The 16,917-nt window shown below is 34.7% G+C and overlaps 1 protein-coding gene across 1 annotated transcript in view; it reads left to right on the top strand.

Annotated features, from left to right (window-relative positions):
- Positions 1 to 14,953, top strand: part of LOC128240728 (cytosolic carboxypeptidase 1-like) — a 33,472-nt gene extending 18,519 nt beyond the window's left edge. Inside the window, exons 15-25 of the mRNA XM_052957531.1 lie at positions 37 to 127; positions 879 to 1,035; positions 1,602 to 1,834; positions 2,586 to 2,739; positions 3,619 to 3,690; positions 4,116 to 4,224; positions 4,969 to 5,098; positions 6,040 to 6,177; positions 9,479 to 9,658; positions 9,981 to 10,150; positions 10,274 to 14,953. Of these exons, the coding sequence (XP_052813491.1) occupies positions 37 to 127; positions 879 to 1,035; positions 1,602 to 1,834; positions 2,586 to 2,739; positions 3,619 to 3,690; positions 4,116 to 4,224; positions 4,969 to 5,098; positions 6,040 to 6,177; positions 9,479 to 9,658; positions 9,981 to 10,150; positions 10,274 to 10,412 (1,573 nt within the window). The 3' untranslated portion in view covers positions 10,413 to 14,953. The remainder of the gene's footprint in view (positions 1 to 36; positions 128 to 878; positions 1,036 to 1,601; positions 1,835 to 2,585; positions 2,740 to 3,618; positions 3,691 to 4,115; positions 4,225 to 4,968; positions 5,099 to 6,039; positions 6,178 to 9,478; positions 9,659 to 9,980; positions 10,151 to 10,273) is intronic.
- The last annotated feature ends 1,964 nt before the right edge of the window (positions 14,954 to 16,917 follow it).

The following is a 16,917-nucleotide window of genomic DNA, read 5'->3' as shown; positions in this document are numbered from 1 at the left end:
ATCACTGACCAATCTGAAAGCCCATCTTTGTTACAGGGTTGGTTCTGCAGGGAGGTATGAACCAGGACCTGAGACACTCAGGTTCAACTCCCAGTTTGAGTGCGGAAATCTGAGAAAAGCCATCTGTGTAAGTTAACATATACTTTTTTATCATACAGAGTGCAGACTGAGTTGTTGAAGTGGGTTTAAGTGTAAAAGATAATGAATTAGATGGAGTGTTTGATTTTAATCAGTAGATGTGCTTGAATTTGTTCGTAACCTTGTTAAAGCTGCACTCTCACAGATTAAACTTTTCGACAACTTTTTTATTTTTGTCTTGGAACGAGCCAATTTTTGCGACAATCCATGGAAACCAGTTAATAAGACTGCTGACAAAAAATTAGATTGCAGATTTTTATATTTAAGTTCATAAATTGATGTTTTACGCATTACGGTTTAAGCTATAAAACATTAATTTTCGAATGGAAATATGAAAATCTACAATCTGATTTTTTGTCAACAATCTTACATCATTGGGTTGCAGATATTTATGCAAAAACTTGCTCTTTTAAAGACAAAAATTAAAAAAGTTGTGAAAATTGTAAATCTGTGACAGTGCAGCTTTAAAGGTAATAGTGACATAAACGTCATTGCTGTTAACTTTCAAATCTTTACTCTTCAGAAACTTAAATGGACAGACTTGTAATTTGCAATGTTTCTTACATTGTTATAAACACCTGTTTCAGATGTACATGTTTTAGCTAAATATATGAGCATATTACAAAACAGTTTACCTTCTAAAGTTAACAATGATGCTGTTAACAATGTTGTTAACTTTAATGAAGTTCTGAACATTATCCGTGGCATTTTCACCACTTACCTTAATTTATTCCCATCAGGTGCGAGACTTTGAGTATGATCTGATCCTGAATCCCGACGTTAATATCAACCATCACCATCAGTGGTTTTACTTTGAGGTCTCCAACATGATATCTGGCTGTCCATATAGGTTCAACATCGTCAACTGCGAGAAACTCAACTCACAGTTCAACTTTGGTATCTACAGATCTATTAGTTTCTTTGGTGTCTTCATCTTTTTTTAATTTTGTCCTACCTTTGGGGGATGTAGTGATAATGTACATACAAATACCAAATAAATGTTTTTAAGGATTGATTCTCTTTTTTGTGTGCATTTATTCAATATGAAGGCTAGGCTGCGATTTTGCAGATTTTTCCGAGAAGCTTAAGTGCCTTTTATGGTTTTTCAAAATAACGACCAAGCATACATTCTTCATTATCGCACGAAAAATATAAAGCAATCCCTAAATCACTATTTCGCCCTTTTCATTTCTTTATTTTTAGTGGAAATAATGATTATGGTTGTAACAATTTTTGCATTTATCAAAAAAAATTAAGATTTTTTAATTTGTGTTTTACATATGCATGACCTAGCCATGTGTTTGTGGTGAAATTTTTGCAGTTTGGTTCCCCGCTTTCAGTGTATGCCTGTGTTGTTACAAGAAAACAAAACAAAAACAGTTTGCTTATGTAAGGTAAATGCTCTGCCTAATTTTCCCCCCTTTTAACGATCTATACCCACTATATACAACCTCCATGAACAGGCATGCAGCCAATCCTGTTTTCCGTTATGGAGGCCATGGAAGGGAAACCATTCTGGGTCAGAACAGGAACTGACATCTGTTACTACAGAAACCACTTTACACGCAGCGCCACGGTTACGGGAGGAGTAAAGGGCAAAACGTACTACACAACGACATTCACGGTGACGTTCAAACACAGCAGGGACGTCTGCTACATGGCGTATCACTACCCATATACATTCTCAACACTTCAGGTAAATGGACGGATTTAAGACATCTGCTTCATGGTATATCACTACCCATTTTCATACTCAATACTTCAGGTAAATGGACAAATTTAAGACATCTGCCACATGGCAAATCACTACCATATTCATACTCAAATTTACCATAATGAGTTTCTTAACATGTTGAATTAAATAGCCATGAATGTAAAATTATATTCATCACAATGCACAATTATCACCAAAAATGAAGATTTTATTAATTTTTTGGTCATAAGTTTGATGTTAAATTCGTAGGTTGCGATGACATAAACTCACCAGGATAATATAAAAAAAATACATGGTTATATTATTCTCAAAACAAGAAACGTTGTATGATAAATCATTAAAGCCCTTTGAATTTGTACCGGCATTATTGCATGTCAGATTCATGACACCTTGAGAGCAGCATGGTCAAAAATCATTTGTTAAGAATCAATTGGCCTATAAATTTTAAATGGTATTTACGACTTATATACGGTAGGCAAATATTTACTTAAGGAAACTCTTCACTTGACTTGACTACAAGTTGACAGTGAAGTTTAATGTATAAGAATTGTTAGAATTGTTTCTCTTAAGTAAATGAATAGTTATCACATTTACCCTGCAAACTTAATGAAAATTTAGCACAATTACTATGCTAATTAAATGAAAATTTATAACATTCAACCTGCAAACTAATTATACAGTTATCACATTTACCCTACAAACTAAATGATCATATATCACATTTTCCCTGCAGACGCACCTGACCCTGTGGGATCAGACGGTGGACCGGGATGCGGTGTTTTTCCGACGACAGACACTCTGTGAAACATTGGCAGGAAATCCCGTCCCTGTAGTAACAATTACTGCTCAGCCACGCACAGACAGCAGAGAGGACATAGAGGAGTTCAGTAAGTAATGATGTTTAGGAAAGTATTCAGAAGTTTTCAGTCTTCTGAAGTGCACGTTAGGCATAATCATTTGACTTGGACATAAAAAAAACAAACCAACCAACCCTATTTTTTCCTCCCAACCCTACACATTTTTTCCCATAATGTGGACTTTTTTCCATAATTTTCTAAAAAATGCGCATTTATGAGTGAACTTGGTAAAATTTGACCATTTTATATCTAAAATTTCCAAAATTTCTACAAGAGTGATATACCTTGATATAGGTTGTTCTAGTACGGAAACCTGGTTCTCAAAAAAAAAAAGATTATGCCTACCTACCTACCACCTACCCTATTTCTTTTTAGACGTTTGTGGAAACAAACTCTTGTGGAGGCCTTAGTGCAACAAATATTTTCATCACGTTATCATGGTCCTTGACATTGATTCGTGTTGTGGTCTTTCAGATCAGATAATTAGATTTGCAAACAGAATCCTGCCTGCCATTAAGACTATTAAAAGATGTTATATCTGTCATGTGTTCCCGTTCCGGATAGAAAAATCCGACCCGAGGGCACCTGCGGTGCGATGATGTTTACTGACGTCATGACGCGCAGTAATTTGTATTCACTGCATACGTCAATAAGTTCCTTCGCTATCACGTTTTTAAGGGTTATTTTGTTTTGTTTTTAAGGAATATTTTAAGTTAATGTTAATGGGACTCATCTATTGAAATCGCATAACTATGGTTACATTTAGTGTTTAATAATTGAATTGAAGGTATTACGTCACAGCGTGTGACTCATCTGGCATGGGGGGATGCCAGATGGAGTTTTCCAGCACGGCTGAAATCACCGGAAATGCCTATCCGGTGTGCTAGAAATAATGTATCTGTGTTTCAGAGAGCAGGCCATACATTTTCCTGTCAGGGAGAGTTCATCCAGGGGAGTCAAATGCCAGCTGGGTCATGAAAGGTTCCTAGCTTTTTTGTTTCTCATCTTTCTTGTATTACCTTTAAAAGTAAAATTGAAATGCTAATTACAACAATACATTTTTATCACATCATAAATTAACTCTTTTTGACTTGTTGAATTAAGTTTTTCGTGGCCTGCTGACACAATTCAAACAATAACAGGATAATCAATTTTCAATTAATACGTATATTTATATGCTTTGATTTGCAATCTGAACATATTCGAACATATTCGAAGATGTCGCCTTCCACGGGAAATATTCACAATTGCCAAAAGGCATTTCATTTACGGAATGGAAGTTGAGGTGTAAATATAGATGTATAAACTTTATTCAGCTTAACTCTGTAAACAACATTTGACATAGGAAGTTTTTAGGGTTTTTTTTTTGTACTTTCTAATGTGCAAACCATAATTGTTCCCCACAGGTACAATAGACTATCTGTTGAGCAAGCGCCCAGTGGCTGTCAAGCTTCGGAACATGTACATCTTCAAGATTGTACCCATGTTAAATCCTGACGGGGTCATCAATGGAAAGTAAGTTATATAATATTTACGGTACCCACAACAACAGTGATTGAAATAATACTTCAGTCACGTAAGAAATGGGTGATGTTACTGTTTTGTACAATGTTATCAAGGAGAAATTAACAAACTAATAAACTAACAAGGGTATATAAGTGAATAGCATTTCTTGTGCATGCTTTCTTTTTGCTGTTAAGATATGGGAGTTAATGTTAATGTAATGTTACTTGTTGAGCACAAAGAACACATTCATTTCATGTAAAATTGAAAACTAATCATGTTGGATGCAAAAGCAATTTTCTATTCAAGATTTCAAATGTGAATGCATGTAATATGAGTATTGTCTATTTTGCCTGCAAATAATTAAATTGGATAATGTAAAGATAAACATAATTATGATGATGCTCTGTAAATGAATCGTCCTTCTAACAGTTGAAAATAATAGAACTGTAGGAGATTGTACGAAACTGCTTTATTATTTAGTTCGGTCAAAGGAAGCCAAATCTTAACTGATTAGTCAATATTTATCCAATAATATCATTTAACCAACCAATTTGTTTATGCAAACTAACCAAAATATAACCTGTGGACAACTTGTGCAATTGGCTACAGATTTTTTCGATGGCTTTGGTAGTATCTTTATTATAAACAACTGACATAAATTCAGGAATAATCAGACTACATGTAATATGATTAACTTTGCTCACAGAACATGTGTATCTAGTAAAATGTACAAGTTGTGTTATCCTATTCCAGCCACCGATGTTCACTGGCAGGTGAAGATCTAAACCGTCGCTGGGATAACCCTTGTCCAAGGTTACACCCAACCATATTTCACTGCAAAGGCCTGCTACAGTACCTACAAATGATCAACAAAGCACCATTGGTAGATGAAGTTTATTCTTATGTATACATGTTGCAATGTTGATTTGCAATTATTTCTGTATATTCATGTTTCTAAATTTGGTAAAATTACTAAAAATAAGAAAACTGTATATAAATCATGTGATGCATTTGTTACAATCAATGTAAATATTATTTACTTGGTTGACTCCTCAAGTGGACCATTTTACTATTACCCCACCAGCTGTCTAATATTTATATATTTGTTTCCATTTTACCCTGTACAGGCAAACAGTTACTACCATCTCTTTAAAATAGAAAGGACATATTCATTTCAGTGGTTCTAATGTTTAGGGGCTGTATTCATTAAGCATTTTAGTAACAATTTTCATCGTAGTGAAAAATTGCCTTTTTTCTAATTTGAATTTAAAAAACAAACAAAAATGCTTGCTTATACACCAAAAAATATGAAAATAAGCAAGAAAATGGTCTAAACAATATATGCATATGAATAAATCTGATGAAACGTAGCGGGTATTTAAAATAATAGTTCTCAAAAATTACGAAATTTTCACTAAAATGAAAATATTCACTAAGAAGCGTATTGAATACGGCCACAGATTAATCCAGAAATCAGGAGTGAGAGCTTTTAATTGTAGACTATTGTATTGATGTTAAGATTGTTTTTTTGCTCAGACATTTGCTTAAAAAATGGTAGGGAGTACCTGAAAATGCATATAAATGACTGGAAACAATTTCAAAAGGAGTCTTAGCCCCTTTACCCTGCTTGCGGCATGAAACCCTCATACTCAAATAGACCTGCGGCTATTTTTCAGGACTGATAGTTCTCAGCTGTCATCTCAAGGTGCAAGATGTAGGTCCAATCTTAAGTGACCCAGTGTTTCATAATGCAAACATGACTGATATACCTATTTTGATTTTTCTTTCAGTTTGATTACGGTTTTTATCTCTCACACTTTTCAGGTATACTGCGACTACCATGGCCACTCTCGCCGGAAGAACATTTTCATATATGGCTGCAGTGCGGCGATGTCTTGGATTGTTAATGATACTAACAACCCTGGGTCCACAGGCAACAAGATGGAAGATAATGGATTTAGGGTGGGTTAAGTTGGAAATAAGACTTTAAATTATTATAAAGAACAAATTCTGGGAGCCTTTTCATTAATGATCTTTGACAATAAGTCGTAAATTAAAATCATGTTACTGTCATAGTTTCATTATTTTTCTAGATACTCAAGTGAATTAAAGATAAGCAAGTATTAAGAATGAACATGAGGTTGGCGAAATAAACAAAATCATTGTTCTGCCATTTGTGTCATGTATACTGATTTGAGATTATTGAAGTCACCACTTATTTTTCAACGAAAATGGCCTCTGATGTTTAGCTGTTTGAATTCGATAGATCTGTTCAAGTGCCACTACAAATACTTTTTTCATTTCCTGAAGTATTTTGTAAGGGCTATTCCAGTAAAACATATGTCCCACCCCAGGAAGGCACTTTCAAAATGGACCATCCCCCTTCAGAAGTTTATTTGATGAGAAAAGAACCCCCTTTAGAATATTTTCTGAGCAAATTCGGACCCCCTTGAGAAGTTTATTTTTTTATACGTCTATATGCAAAGATTATTTGCAATTACTCTTTTGTAACTCTTTGATCAGGTGAGCTATATAGGACCTTATAGCTCACCCTAGTTTCTAAGCCAATCATCACCCACAGATTTTCAAATCTTTGCTCGAATAGGTTTCATATAAGATCACATCTGCACCCAATAAGTTAATTATTATAACTAGGTCAACAGACATGGCGCGCGCCAAATGAACTTCGAGCAGCCATTAGGCACGCTGTATACGGCCTTGTTCGATGATTGGCTTAGAAACTAGGGTTAACTATAAGTCGGTTACAGCTCATGTAATGGAAAATAACAAAACTTATTACTGGGCTTTGCTTGTAATAAATTTTGTTATTTTCCATTAATAAATTTGGTTATTTTCCATTATATGGACTATAACCTACACACCACGGTTCTCTTGTTTCTTCATATGTTGCTATAAGTGCATATTAAGCCACATGAGGCTGAAACTTTCACCCATGTAATTATATACAACCTAAAAATACCTTGTGGTCGAAATGTTAAGGGGACGAAACATTCGGATTTATAACATTTACGCAATACGTACAAATTATGATTTCTAATAAAATTCTAGACAACTGTTGTCAATTTACAGGGGTCGACACTAACCATTTTTCCAAGGGATCCCGAAGGGACACCAACATTTGAAATCAGGTGTCCCTTCCTGAAATTAGGAGTCCCTTCCACTTTTTACATTTTTTCATTGTTGAGCCTGTTTTAATATTAAATTCAACATCCTTTTACTTTTCAATTTGTAATGCAAGTATAAACCACCATAATTATTATACATGTTTTCAGCAGCATGTAATGACAGGTTAGTAGCACTGAATGGCAGTGAGGTATATTTTGGTCTCTAAGTTGGTAGATTGGGTTCAAAAGCGGGAGAATGTCTAAGTCCCTTTTGTTTTCAGTCAAAAACAGAGATGGATACAATGTAAACAAAAACTTGATGTTGTTACTATTTTTAGATTTTTGGAAAATACGCATAAAATACATCATGGTTCAGGGTCTTGTCAAATGCCGGTGCTTTTCATTAAGAAACTGTAGGAATATTACATCTGGCTTGTGAAAACTCCAATCAATATTTAGTAGAGCTGTTGATAAAGGGGCCTTGATAAATCAATCAGACTGCCCAACAGTCGTAGTGCATACTGGAAGAGCAGACGACCTAAAATTATTGAATACATGTTAATTTTCGCGCCAAAAAGTCATAAAATTTTATAAATTTATTGAATTAATGAATAAAACCCTGCAAATTTTATTTCTATTATTTTTTATCAAGGCATAAAATATATGTCTTTAAAATTAACAAAGAATATTGATAAGTTGAATGCCAATTAACAAAGAATGCTGAATGTAGGATGCAGTTCTTTTGTGTCGTAAATGTTACTGTAAATACTCAAAGGTCGCATCATATTATATAAAAGGTATCACCAGAGTTGGCATCTTTTTTGGGCGGTTCTGACACATAAGCAAAACAATTCCAGATAAGTATTTTACCGATAATAAATCTCTGTCAGCTCTGACCTTGTTTAAAATATAAACAACAAAACGGAAGCGTTAACCTGCATGCGCCTGTGAAATGACCTGTTTATTTATAGATTCATGACGTAACTATAGTCAAATAGTCAGCTATACTTTCGCTTTGATGAGTCCGATAATGATAATTAATAATATTGTTTTGACATGTGCTGTCAAGAAATTTAGGGAGCCCGAATTTAGGTAATAAATTAATTAAATGCTACTTATTTATTGATATTTAGCGTTTATCAGTCAGAAATTTAAGTGTCCCGACGGAATACCGGACTTCGAAGTTCAGGTGTCCCTCCTGAAAAACTGGTGTCCTCGGGATCCCGGGACCCCGTTAGTGTCGAACACTGCAATTTGGTATACTTACCACGAAACGTATCCACACATGCGGCGCAACTATTGGTTTCTAGCCAATTTTGTAGGTTGGTCTTCGACCACGACTTTACAAATTCTGGCGCCTCCGCCATCTTGTTGTCAAGGGACGCAACTTCTTCTGATTTCCGGTACCGCGGAACCGACTCGTAATATCGCGAAAATTTGTATCCAAACCAATTCTGTACACGACGTTCGGTAAAATATGTTATATGGATAAAAAAAACCCGGTATTTCACCATCGGGCAGTGAATATAAATGAGCAGATACGGTCAGAAGCAAAAAAGAAAATGACGCCCCCTTATAGAAGCGAAATTGGACTTATCACCACCCCCTACAGTAGCAAATTAAGAAAAAGACCTACCCCCTACAGAATTTCTTTATTTTGCCGTCCTGGGGTGGGACATATGTTTAACTGGAATAGCCCTAATCACAAATTGTGGAATTTTAATCTGCCGGCTTTATGAAGAATAAGTCATTATGTTCCAATTTAAAAAAACTGAATCTGATGAGAGTTCTTTATGTCATTGTCGTAGCATCTCAGCTAAGCAATCAATATTCCTAGAGAAGAAAAGAAGTATGAATGGTTGAATTATTAAGCATGTGTATTATAAAACAGTATTCATACCTCTGACAAATGAAGTATTGGAGTCACCCTGTGGTTGGTCAGTCAATCCAGAACATAACTTGAAAACTACTGGATGGAATTTAATTAACCATCATAAAATGATAGAACAGATGATTGAGAGGCAGTGTACAGGAAGCATGACTCTATCTTAACTAATTACAGAGTTATTGCCTTTCATTACTTTTTCTAATCGGATTTTGAAATTTACTGGATAGAATTTTTGTAACTTGTATTGCAGACATTGCCGCGGGTGCTGGACTGTATAGCTCCCCAGTTTTCACTAGCCAACTGCAGTTTTGTCGTGGAGAAAACAAAGGAAACAACAGCTCGCATGGTTGTGTGGCGCCAGATCGGGGTCAACAGGTCGTACACAATGGAGAGCACTTACTGTGGCATGGATCGAGAGGGAAAGTTCAAGGTTAGAATATGAGCAATAGTTTACTTATTTATTTTGCAACAATTGTGAAACAAGTTATTACAAATTTATATTACCGTTATAACTCTGGTTGGCATGATGTGGCCCTTGGTCTTGTCCGGCTTGATGACCACAAACCAAACTCGCATGGGCCTAGGCTGGGAATCAATTAGGTGTGAAGTAAGCCATTTTTAGGAGCTATGAGCAGGAACACTTTGTGGTGATCGAACCCACCACCTCTTGGGTGAAGGCCGGACACCACTCTTACCTCTCTTGACTTAAGAGTCTTATTACAATAACATACTGTTATACTTTTTATTACCAGGATCAACATATTTCCACCCACATACTGGAAGAGATGGGTCACAGGTTCTGTGAGGGTCTTCTAAGGCTGGGCCGGGGCAGGGGTAACCTGTATGAGACAAACCTCACCATGCCCTGTGAGACCAGCCTAGAACAGCTTGGGGCGTATGGAAACCTGCAGGGAGAGTATCTGTGAGTGGTTGGGTGATTTTGTGTTTTTTCAATCTTTCCAGTTTGCCACAATTAAAAATGTAGGCCTAATTGTTTTAGCTAGTCACATGAGCATTAAATAATAGTGTAAAATGTGTGTTTCAGAGAGGAGGATAACAGTGATGAAGCAGCTGATTTGAGAGAGGCTAGGGGTGAGAAGGGCTTCAGTGATGATGTCCTCGCAGATGACGAGTCTTCATCGTATATAGAGTCAGGCGATGAAGACGATGTTGATGAGTTGTGACAACCAAGGAGGGGACAGGAGGACGCTCCACAAGACAACAGTGTAGGAAAATCTGATAGTGTAGGAAAATCTGATAGTGTCAGAAAATCGAGGAAAACTGGGGTGAAAAGGGGTAGAAAACGTGCAGTAAAGAGAAATTTAGATGATGGAATTGATGCTGATAATATTGTTGATGGTAATGGTATTGATAATTTAGCTAAAGAAGAAGATAAAAATCCGGAAAGTTCTGAAACTGGTGGTAGTGGCTCAATTGTTAAGGACTCTGTGCATGAAGAAGCAGTAGATGCTGAATCTGAAGCATTAGAAGAGCAAGGTGAAGAGCCAGATAATGATGATCAGAAACCATGTACAGAAAATGATGAAGTGAAAGACGATGCAAATGATACTGCTAGGAAAACAAGTGATGACGTTGTAGAAACTTCTGAAACCAGTAAATACAACACAAATACTGCTGAGACCAGTGATATGGAAACAAAACCATTGAATGACCAAATTGCTGCTATTGCAGCGAGGATTGCATTGTCAGTGGAGACAGAGCCTTTGTCCCCTCAAGACTGGAAATTGCCAAAGGGGAAGACAGCGGATCCTTCGACAGTTTGTGTTCTACTTTAGAGTCATCTGGTTGATCATTGTGTGTTTATTCTCATTGTTTTGGGTGATTGATGTGTTGTTATTAGGTGATTATGTTTTTTATTCTTTGGAAAAAAGCGGAAAGTTTATTTTTAAAAGGGGCCTTTTAGATGGCATATGTCGGTGTTTGTAGTAATGATTTCGGACATGTTTTCGCGGAAAGCCATAAAGACAGTTTGTTTTTATTGTTAAATACACCTTTACAGTTATTTTTTTAACAAACAATTAAAACACCAGGGAATTACACCAAAATCTATCTCCTTTTAGAGAGGCAGGGCAATAACTATCTCCCTGGGAAAAGGTCTTTGTTATTGTACATACACATTTTAGCTGCAAATTGGTGAACATGTACATGTTTCTTTGCATTTGGAATGAAATCTGTAGCTTACTGTGCATATAGCTTTGAAAGTTATTTAATTCTCAATGCGAATTGCTCACCATTATCTTAAACCAGTACATTATTCATACATGTATTTGCAAACTATTTCATTCAGTTAGAACCTAGTCTTTTCATCTTAGGGAAAGTTATATACCCGGTACACATTTATAACCACATCTTCAAACACCATTTATTTTAATTCATTATATTCATGAATCTTAAATTTTGTATTATTTCATAGCAAAATGTTTTTTTCATCAAAATATGGTCATTTTAGCATAAATATATGTTTTGTCACATAACTGCCACTTGTAGAATATGCATTTTATGTATTCTGTTGCCAGTTTTATTTTTTTAATGATTTTTATCTTTAGCTCTACTGGCCATAGGCCAGAAGTGCTTATTCAATGGCATGGTGTCCGCCGTCTGTGTGTTTGTAAACAATTGTTTGTGAATGCAATAAAGTCGTCAGTTTTGATTGTATCTTACATCAAACTTATACAGTAGTTAAATATCCATCAGAGCTCATTTCCTTACTATAACCAGCCAGATCCTCATATGCATATCTGGATTATGGCCTTTGAATTCACGCCAGTACAGCATAGGTCCTGTTGGGCCTCCTGTTTTTATTGCACAATTTGTGCTTTTATGTGTTTTTCAAGCATTCCAAGCTTTCTAAAAGCATTGTCCTATGATAGTTCTGATTTTTAGCCTTAGTTTAAATGTCAAAAAATATGGAAACTGCAATAAGAAGCAATGTCTATAAATGTGCAAAAACCCTTTAAGCAAACTTGTTACTTCTTGTTTATTTCTGTATTGTTGTACATAAAAAGTAAATAAACTGAACATACCCTTTTCTTAAAAGACTGGGGGCCAAGAGTCCTAAGAGAGGTTTCATACATAGGAGTGATTTTCAGCAATGTTTAACTACTGTTGAAAATCTCCCCTAAGGGCAAAATTGCTCCTAGGAGTCTTGATAACACAGCCACCACAATATTATTAAAGAACTCTGAACTATGACTGAAAGCTATTATAGGTTTTTGAGTGTTCAATAAAATTGACTGTGATAGTGTTTTTTTGGATTGAATTACATTTTAAGCTTGTCTGGTTTTCAAAGAAAAAAAAGTGAAGTTATTGACAGAGCCTTGGTGTCGTTGTTGTATTGTAAAATCAGTAAGCTTGGCCATTACTCAAAAACCATCAAGATAATCACATGAAAGTGATGAAACTTTGTACAATTGTTACTGGTGAAAACATGCACATGTATAGCAAGGCAAGTAACTCTGGAATGAATAAACATGCAAAATCATTTACTTGGCCGTTACTCAAAAACCATCAAGATATTCACATGAATGTGATGGAACTTTGTACAAATGTTACTGGTGAAAAGATAACTTCACGAAACTTCGTTCACAAATTACCAGCGACAATATCTGGATTTAATAGTTGTTGAGTTACACCCCTTGTTTGTCTGAAAAAAACGACAGACAAGCAATGACGTTTGATCCACAGCGCTCTTGTTTTTTTTTGTGGTCATAATATCTGAGGCATAAATATGATGAAGTCTTATTAAACATATGCATTTGACTATACCTCATATGTATAGTAAGCTGTCACACAGCTTTGTTAGTGAATATTTTTATATGTCTGTGATAAATGTTTACATGATGATTATTTTTGCTTTTGCTTGTATATGTGTCATTATCGGAGAGATAACAAAACTCTTCTTGTATGTGTATGTGAATGTGTAGATATGTGTACACATTGAGTTTTTTTTTAAGTTAGCGCAAGGTGGGGGGGGGGGGGGGTTAAGGCCTTTTATTCTGTTGCTAGGCCTATCATCAATTATGGTTGATTTAAGCATCTGATGCATTCTCATGCATATCATCAAGTATGGTCTATATATGATTGTGGTGCCAATTTAGTCAAACCTTCAAAAATATTTAATTTGTAGAAACATTACAAAAGGCAACCAGGCGGTATTCTTTTCCTTTCCACAACTTTGTGTTCATTTTTTAACCAGTTATAGTGCATTATGCACAGATCATAAAAAAGTATGACATTTTACAACTAAGAATTTTATTGAAATAGGTCCCTGTAAACGACACAATAAATAGTCCTCACATACAAGTAGTGTTTACAATATCTCTAAAAAATACCATTGCTTTTTCAATTTTATTTGTACATAATATGGTTGTTGTAATAGTTTAGACTGCCTTTGTTTGATTTATGTAAATATGTGTTAATGGCTTGGGATAGTTTTAACAATTTCGAAGTTACGAATAAAGAGATTTTAAAGCATAATCAGTAAGTTATGGCTTATTTGGGTTGTTTCCATTCATTTTATTTATGTTTGTTTTTCTAGTGATAATTATGGGCCCCTGCAACATGAGATTCTGAATAGAATACAGGCTCCTAAAATGATTTGCACGGCCGGTTTTTTGTTCAAACTATGATAATTAGACTAAAAAGTGAATATACAGATTTTTCAGCTTAAAAATAAGTAACAAAGTTAAGAAAAGTTTCAGACAGACTAAAGTAAACCATGGTCTTTTTAGCCAGGGGGTTGTTTAAATATAACTTCACTTATCTTAAAATTGTATAAATTTATAGAAATAGCCATACATCGATTTGTTTTATTTCCTCAACTTACAATTCATTTTCAATGTTGACTAAAGCTCAATATATATACCCCAGAATTCACACAACTGGGTTTTCCCTTGCCGGTACAAAAAAAGGTGAATTTCGAGCGATTGATATTCATGTATCAGTCCAAGGACTCTATTGTTTCTGAAGTAACATGTGTGTATTAAAACGGTAAAATTTTGTTTGTACCTGTGGATTAGCTTTGGAAAACCAGAATATCTATAATTCCGGGCTTAAACTATTCACATACATGCAGGAATATAATAAAATTATGGCATTATGATCATTTCAATTTATGACTAAAATCAACTAAGATCTTTATCGAAACTACCCCCTGCCACTGTTAATTACGTTTTCCTGAATTCCAAATTTAAATATGATTAGTAGTGATAGTTCTTTTATTAAAGTGGTTGAACTGAATTTGAATTTGTTTCAGCTTTACTGTTATTTTTTTTGTATATATTGTTGGATTGTTATTTTGTTAAGTAGCACCATTTGTTAAACAGATTTTAATTTTGTATGAAAAATATTTCAATAACCCAAGGAATGTTCAATTAATAGTTAAATTAGTTTTTTCAGCTTACCTGTTTTTACAAAATGCAAGTTAAGGTATCGTCATAGCATTGGTGTTATTATTGTCGTCATCGTGCAAAATTTTAATATTGGCCACTGGCCAGACATAACCTGGAAACTGTGACGAATGATAGAACAATACCTAGATCTGCAAGCAATCCCATTTGGCAAAAGTATTTGTTTAGTTATGGCTGTTGATTGACTTAGAATAACAGATGAGCATTTCTCTTGGTTCGTAGAAGTAGCAGATTTCAAAACTCCAATTTTGTTAAATGTTTTAATCTGTTGTACCCCATGTTGAGAGATAAGAAAAGATTTTTAAAAGAAATGAAAAATGTTTTTATAACTGGAAAACCTTTGAAAACATTTCATGTAATTACCCCCCAATTGTAGTATATCGTTTTATTATAATATTATATTTCATAATGATTATGTGGGACTTACTTGTTGGAAAGGTGGTTATAATTTTATGCACAAACTATGTACATCAATATTTTACTTCGTAATAAGCAACTGTCAAAGCATTTGTCATTATAAACGACTTACCCATTTCATGCTGTTTCCTGTTGTCTTTCTTCGGGAAGTATTTCTGTAAAAAAATGTGAATGGCGTTTCTTGAACTAAGGTAAGTAACGATGTAGTTTGTTTGAAAATGGCGTTTTGAAACTGATGAAAGGAACCCTGTACAAAGTTTGCAAATGGCATTTACTGAACTAAGGGACGTAGCTCTATAAAAGTATTGCAAATGGTGTTTGGAACTAAGTGAAGTTACTCTGTAAAAACTGTGCAAACTGAAGTAACTCTGCGAATTGTTTTTGAAACTAAGGGAAGTAAACCTATAAAAATATTACAAATGACATTTTTTCAAACTAAGGGAAGTAACATTATGCAAATATCACTATTGGCATTTTTGGCACTAGAGGCGTAACTCTTTAAAAACTTACTAAATGACATGTTTGAAACTGAGGGAAGTAACCCTGTTAAAAGTTTGCAAATAGAATTGTTGGAACTAAGGGAAGTAACTCTTTGCAAATGACGTTTTTTGAAACAAATGGAAGTAACTTTAAATACTTTTGAGAATGGCATCATTTGAAACTAAGGAAGTAACTTATTACAAATGACGCTTTTTGAACTAAGGGAAGCAACTTTGCAAATGACGTATTTTTAACTAAGGGAAGTAACTGTAAATACTTTTGCAAACGGCGGTTTTTTGAAACTAAGGGAAGTAACTCTTTACAAATGATGTTTGTGAAACTAAGGGATGTTACTCTGTCAATACTACTGGAAATGACGTTTTTTGAAACAAAGGGAAGTAACTCTTCCAAATGACGTTTGTGAAACTAAGGGATGTAACTCTTTCAATACTTTTGCAAATGGCGGTTTTCAAACTAAGGGAAGTAACTCTGCAAATAACGTTTGTGAAACTAAGGGATGTAACTCTGGCAATACTTTTGCAAATGGCGTTTTTTGAAACTAGGAGAAGTAACTTATTACAATTGGCATTTTTGGAACTAAGGGAAGCACCTTTGCAAATGACATATTTTGTAACTAAGGGAAGTAACTCTTTGCAAATGACGTTTGTGAAACTAAGGGAAATAACTCTTTGCCAATGGCGTTTTTTTAACTTAGGGAAGTTACTTCTTGCAAATGGCGTTGTTGGAACTAAGGGAAGTAACTCTTTGCAAATGGCGTTGTTGGAACTATGGGAAGTCACTCTTTGCAAAAGGCGTTGTTGAAACTAAGGGAAATAATTCTGTTTATACTTTAGCAAACGGCGTTTTTTTAAACTAAGGGAAGTCACTCTTTGCAAATGGCGTTTTTTAATTAAGGGAAATAACTCTTTGGAAATGGCGTTGTTGGAACTTAGGGAAGTAACTCTTTGCAAATGGCGTATTTTTAATCTAAAGGAAGTAACTTTTATGCAAATGGCGTATTTTTAAACTAAGAAAAGTATTAATTTTTTGCAAATGGCATTTTTGAAATTAAGGGAGGTAACTTTTTACAAACGACGATTTAGGAACTATGGGAAGTAACGCTGTAAATGGCATTTTTGAAACCAAGAGAAATTAGTCTGCATATGGCATATTTGGGACAAAGGAAACTAACAGACTTTTCAAGTAATGCACCAACATTAGAATGTCACATCAATGGAAGAATGTCACACCAACATTATAATGTCACATCAATGGAAGAATGACCAACATTATAATGTCACATCAATGGAAGAAAGTCACATCAAAATAAGAATGTCACATCAATGGAAGAATGTCACATCAA

Source organism: Mya arenaria, chromosome 7, assembly GCF_026914265.1.
Source record: "Mya arenaria isolate MELC-2E11 chromosome 7, ASM2691426v1".
Taxonomy (NCBI): Eukaryota; Metazoa; Mollusca; class Bivalvia; order Myida; family Myidae; genus Mya; species Mya arenaria.
The sequence above is the reverse complement of the archived record's forward strand: the minus strand, read 5'-3'. Positions and strand labels throughout refer to the sequence as shown.